The 6,000-nt window shown below is 58.0% G+C and overlaps 1 protein-coding gene across 2 annotated transcripts in view; it reads right to left on the bottom strand.

The window, feature by feature from the left end:
* Positions 1–285: 285 nt before the first annotated feature.
* The window catches only part of SEMA3F (semaphorin 3F), a 29,236-nt gene continuing 23,521 nt past the window's right edge, over positions 286–6,000 (bottom strand). For both annotated transcript variants that reach the window (XM_030306832.1, XM_030306834.1), the window contains 9 exons: positions 5,780–5,849; positions 5,466–5,610; positions 4,132–4,354; positions 3,440–3,528; positions 3,262–3,303; positions 2,952–3,109; positions 2,692–2,759; positions 2,265–2,398; positions 286–1,617 (listed from right to left, as the gene is read on the bottom strand). In XM_030306832.1, the coding sequence (XP_030162692.1) occupies positions 1,207–1,617; positions 2,265–2,398; positions 2,692–2,759; positions 2,952–3,109; positions 3,262–3,303; positions 3,440–3,528; positions 4,132–4,354; positions 5,466–5,610; positions 5,780–5,849 (1,340 nt within the window). In that variant the 3' untranslated portion in view covers positions 286–1,206. The remainder of the gene's footprint in view (positions 1,618–2,264; positions 2,399–2,691; positions 2,760–2,951; positions 3,110–3,261; positions 3,304–3,439; positions 3,529–4,131; positions 4,355–5,465; positions 5,611–5,779; positions 5,850–6,000) is intronic.

The raw sequence follows: 6,000 nt of genomic DNA, 5'->3' as shown, positions 1-6,000 counted from the left end.
GGGAATTTTGTCAATTCTCAGGGCAGGGGCAGCCAGACTGTGAGGGCTGTGGCTTTGTCTTGCCAATTCTTAGCCCTTAGAGCCTGGCACAAAGCCCACCTCAAAGGCAGGTAAGAAAGCAGTGTTGAACAAACGGTCAAACCTGTGAACAAACGAATGGAAGCTGAGCTTGCAAGAGAGGTGTGGGAATGATGGTCAGACCACATAAAGGGGGGTAGGAAGGACAGGATCTGGGCATGGGCTGAACCCCCATCCTCCCTCCCCCGCCAAGGAGAAAAGCCAAAGTCCAGTCCCAGAGCCAGTGTTTATTAGCAAGATGGAACGCAAGGGCGGCTGTGGCCTGGGCAGCCGAGGGCCACCAGGAGCCCCTACCCACCTACCCCGAAGCCCCCAAGAGCTATTTACACCCATCATCTGAAGTGGTGGGCAGAAGGGAGCCCTGGGGAGCCCCTGAAGGCCCCAGGCCTCTACCATAGCCCCCTCTCCCCTTGACCCTACCTGAACCTGCCCCTCTGCTATTCTCCCAGCCCCCAAGTCACAGTGGCCCAGAAAAAGGGAAGAGGAGGTAGAGTGGTCAGGCAGGGAGGGAAGGAGGGGCTGGAAGTGCACCCCACCCAGGCAGGGCTCCTCTGCTCCTGTCCCCAATAAATAGAGAATAAATACCCGGGAAGGGGCTGGCCTTGACTGAGTGCCCCCTCCCAGGCAGGGGCCGGCCTCCTGTGTCGGCCCCTTCTTCCCTTCTCTGAGTGCATCTGAGCCCCCCACCCCCACTCCCAGTCTCCAAAGCAGTCCTCGAATCCACGTCTATGCCAGTGGCACAGGCTGATAGCACACACTGGCAAAGGTGTGCAGTCTGTTCCCTGTCCGGGTAGAGCTTGCTCCCTCCTTGTGTCCTGTAGATCCCGGCGATGGCTGTTGAGCATGTAGACTCCCAGCTGAGTCTGGGGACTGTGTGGTCCTGGCCTGGCCCTGCCAACTGGCTGGGCCTGGTTAAGTGGGCTCTGTTTCCTGCCGTCTCTGACCAGCATGGGTCTAAGTTTTGGACGGTGCTGCCGCTGAGGCAGGCTATATACAACCCACCAATAAATACTGTCTTTGCAGGGGCAGGGTGTGTATAGAATATAGATATTTTATATATATATATATATATATCTTTTATATTAAAAGGGACAAGGCTGGCCCATTTCAGGGCTCAGACAGCTGGCCTCATGTCTCTGGAGGGTGGTGACGGCGGTTCCGGGGCTTTTTCTGGTCCTGGGGTTCAGGAGGCCTGGGTGCCCCCGGGGCCTCCCTGGGGCTTGGGGGCACATGGCGCCAGTAGCCCTGGCAGTACTGGTGGATGAGGCCCACTTCCGGCTGGGCCAGCAGTTGGGCCAGCTCCTGGTAAGGGGGTGTGGGGGGGCCGGCGCCTGGCAGTGGTGGGGCGCTCACAGCTGGCGGTGGGAAGAGGGCAGCATGAACGGCATCCTGACCCAGGACGTGCAGCTGTACCCGTGTGACGACATGCTTGAAGTTGTTCTCGGTGGCAGTGCAGGAGTAGAGGCCACGGTCACTGAGCTGCAGGGCGCGAAGCAGCAAGCCCTGCTCTGTGCGCAGGAAGCGGTCCTCCGCACGAATCTGCAGGGGCAGGGAGTGGGGGCTCAGGGTTGTGTGACCACTCGGCTGCCTAGCCAGCTCCCAGAGCAGACCCCTTCTGTGCCCATTCCATGGAGGGGCTCTCATGTGGAATTTCCATATACCAAGAAAATCCCACAGTAGTTTTCCACATAACATCTGAATAGGCATCCACACACATTTCCATTTCAGGATCATAAGGGGATTTCTGTACAACAAGAGAATTTTGGAGCAATCACAAAGAATTTCTTTTTAATGGGAACTGGCGTATCCATACAGAATTTCCACGTAAGGAGAGATGCATGGAAGGCATTGCCATAAAATGAGGGCTACCCCACAGAACTCCCATATACTAGAGTTCAACCACATGACATTTCCATATAATGAGGTATACCTCCAATGGAGCACACACATGGAATTTTCATGTAAATAGGCATTAAGCGGTTTCCATATAATGCGGAAATCCCAGAGTTTCCATATAACTAGATTCACCTGAATGATTCCCACATAGGGAAGGGAACTTGGAAGGGCTTTCTTAGAATGGGGGCTGCTCTGGGTCAGCTCCTATATCACATTTCACCCACAGGGAATTTCTACTGCACAGGGGACTCCCACATCCGCGGTGGGGGCTGTGGGGTACAAGAAATCACCTCACGGCGCCGATCACTGGGATCTCGCTGGAACAGCCACTTAACTGTGGCCTGGGGCGAGCGAGGCTGGCATTCGAGGAAGGCTGCACTCCCAGCCACACCGTACTGCACGGACTCCACGGTATTCTTGTTGGCTGTGGAACAAGGGGGCACTGCATGAAAGCAGCATTGCCTCTGGGCAGACTGTAGGGTGGCCAGAGGCAGGTGCCAAGGGGCATATACAGGGACATCCACCCTGTATAAAGGCAGGGCTGCACTATCGGGCACCCACTTCTTGAGGGAGTGGCTAGGGACATCCCATCTCTAAAATCCCAAGCCCCCTTATGCCCATGGACCACGTGAGAATCCTTCCCTGGGAGCAGCTCCATGGGCCTCACAGGGTTCCACACTGTGAGGAGTGCCCAGTGGGGAGTCACAGCACACTCACCGTTGGAGTTGAACCCGCGACACTGCCTGATGGGGTTCCCATGCCGGACATCCTGCCGGCGGCTCCGCCTAGATGAGGATAGCGCCTCAGCAAGTATTCTCAAGCAAGTTTGCCACCCCCCACCCAGGCCCCTGTACCCCCAAGACTCCAGGCAGGAATCCCATCCATAAACTCCCCTAGGGTAATATATCCACCACCAAACCCCCAGGACAGGGCCCTGGGTCCGGTGGCTAAAATTCCAAGGGCCTGGGGGTCCACACCTCTTGGAAGACGCTGTGTAGCGGGAACAGGCCTGGCCATCCCAGGCACAGTAGGGGTCCCGGGCGAGGCAGCAGTCGGCACAGGCAGCCCCATATGCCTGGCAGCGGTGCAGGCTCAGGTGTGTGACACCCACAGCTGAGGCCACGTACAGTTGTTGCTGAGAGCAGGGGTAGGGGCTTGTCAGTTGCCTTCCCACAGCCAGCCCCCATCACGTTCCATGCCTCAGTTTCCCCATCCCTATGCCAAGGGCAGGACCCCAAGGGAGAACAGGCTCTGTCCCTACCCCCAGCCCACCTCACCAAAACTCACCCTCTTGGAAGAGATGGTCATGGTCTTAACAGGTGCTGGGTCCTGAAAAAAGATAGGGATTAGTTTGGGGCCCTGGGGATGCCCTCCTTGTCCTGACCTAGAGGTCTGAAGTCTGAAGTCAGAAGCTGATACCAAGGAGGGCCAGGGTGAGACGAACAGTTCTGGGTGTCATACCCACCTTGAAGACCTCCACCTCCTCCAGCATTAGCTCCTCCATCTCCTGGTCATCCTTGGGCAACACGATGACCTTCTGCACTGTCCCGCGGTCTGGAACGGGCCGGGCAGGGCCTCAGTGGGGCTGAGGACACTGGGGAAGGGGTACCAGCCTCAGCCCCTTCCCCCACCAGGGCCCCAACCCCCCAAGGGCAGTGGAGCAGGAGCTCTGTGCCAAGGTTGAAGAAGTTCCCCTGGATGTCAGGGGCCCAAGATAATGGGGGAGGGGGTCACGGCCAGGGTCTGCCCCTCCCACCCCAGACCCTCAGTTTGGGCACTGCTGAGCATAGGATGCTGGAGGCATTTCTGTGTTGAGGGACTGGAACTGTGATGGGCACACCTGCGCATGTGCACACGAGAGCATGTATGTCAGTATCTGGACCCACATATCCTAGAGGTGTCTGCCACCTGTCCCCTCTTTCCTGACCATTCACGGGTCCCCAGATGCCCAGTTTCCCTGCTCTCCCAGCCCCTGGGGGGTTGGGGATGGTGATGGGGTTTCTTTTCTCAGTTATCTAGGCTCCAAAGGATGAAGGTAGCAGAGTTGACCTTGGCAAGCTTGTGGCAACCCCTAGCAGGGTAGGTCCCAGCCCCATAGATCAGCACCCTCCACCCACCGGGCCCAGCGTGGGAGGGACCGGGAGCAGCAGTGGGTACCTGTGCCCAGGAAAAGCACCTCATAGCGCCCATCGGCTGCATCCACCTGGTCCACGGCGACAGTGGTGAGCCGATAGGGAGCGCCTGTGCGGACGACCAGGGGCCGCCGCTGCAGAGGGTACACAGCCTGGTACATGAGCGGGTGGCTGCGCATGAAGTTGATCACTTCATCAGGGTAGTCCTTGGTGGACTTCATGGATGGTGTGAAGGTTCCGCCAGGGCACTGCAGGCAGGTGATGAGCGTCAGGCCTGGGTGGGGCTTGCTGGAGCCCTTAACTTCAGGAGAGGCCTCTTCTTTGTCTGTCCCCATCACATCCATCTGCTCTGCTCCTCAGAGCTCCCATCCAGGATTTTCCCCCTCACCCAGCCCCTCTGCAGATCCTGCTCTAGCAGAGGTCCCAAGGTCCCACACAACCAAATTCCACAGCCACCTCCCTGGCCTCATGCACCAGGACCTTGTGGCATTAGGCAGAGCTGACCGCTCCTTTTCCACGTCCTCACTCCCCACCCTGTTGTCTCCTTCCTCCAGTCTGCCCCTCACCCCAACCCACCCCTCCTCAAGGGACTACAGCTCCCAGTTCCTTTAACACCCTATGCATGCTCTGCCCTTCGTTGGTACTTTTCCCTCGGCCTGCCCTGCACCCCTGCTCAACTCCAGCCCATCCTTCTGGCCTCCAAGTTCACCATTGGGGGAAGCCTTCCCTGGCCTCTGCTCAGACCAGCTCCCCCATCCCAGCCCTGCCCCCACAGAGCCACAACAGATCATGCGGTTCTCCTGCTTAGACTCCTGCAGAGGCCCACATCACACCAAGATTAAGTGAGTCACCTCCCACCGCCTCAGAGGCCCTGCAGGCTGGACCTTGCCCACCCTCATCTCCCTGGCTACAATTAGCCACCTACGCCAACTCCAGCCTGCCCTCCAGCTTTGTCTTGGCTCCCAAACAGCACCCCCTCCAAGCAGCCTGCCACACCCGGCTGTCATCTTTGTTTCAGGGTCCTGGCTGGGTTCTTCACAGCCTGACACTGTGTAAGTGGTATTTCGTTTCATTTTATTTATTTTTTTAAGTAAGCTCTATGCCCAACATGAGGCTCAAACTCATGACCTCAAAATTAAGAGTCACATGCTCTACTAACTGAGCCAGCCAGGCGCCTGTTTTGTTTTGTTTTAAATGTCAGCTTTATTTGAATGGATACATGGTAGATTGATTTGTTTGTATGCTCTGCCTCCCCCACCTGGCCAGGAGCTCCATGATAGTGGGGCCCATGTCTACAAAGGGGCTAACCCAAAGCAGGCCTCATAGAAAAGGGAAAGGTGGAATGACTGGGGTCCTCACCGTGCCAGGCCGTGGGTAGGGCATCTTCCCTGAGAATGGCATCCACTGGTAGTTGGGGCCCTCTTTGTGGGCAAAGGGCCCGTTGAAGACCATGCGGATATCAGCCATGGAGTAGACACACACAGCAGAGCCTCGGAACACGGAGCTGCGGGCAGGGCAGGCGGCTGCTGTGGGCAGGGCAGACCCTCGGCCCAGGGCCCCTTCCCAGCCTGCCCCCACCCCACAGCCTGCCACCAGGCAGGGGTCCTCCACAAGTCATATAATCCCCCAGTCCAGCCACACCCTGCCACAGCCAGCCCCGGCCCCAGCCTCACCCCGAGGAGGTAAAGACAGCATAAATGACCGGGTTCCTCACATCCTGTGTCTGCTGGACAAACACATCCTCTGCGGGCAGAGGGAGAAGACACTGGGAGGGTGCGTTAGCCAGGAGTCCCAGGGCCTTGCCCACTCCTGCCCAGGGGGCCCATCAAAGGTGCCCTGACCACCCATCCAGCCCCCACCCCTCCCACAGCAGCCACAGGACCCAGCCTGCCTG

The sequence above is a fragment of the Lynx canadensis genome, chromosome A2, assembly GCF_007474595.2.
Source record: "Lynx canadensis isolate LIC74 chromosome A2, mLynCan4.pri.v2, whole genome shotgun sequence".
NCBI lineage: Eukaryota > Metazoa > Chordata > Mammalia > Carnivora > Felidae > Lynx > Lynx canadensis.
The sequence above is the reverse complement of the archived record's forward strand: the minus strand, read 5'-3'. Positions and strand labels throughout refer to the sequence as shown.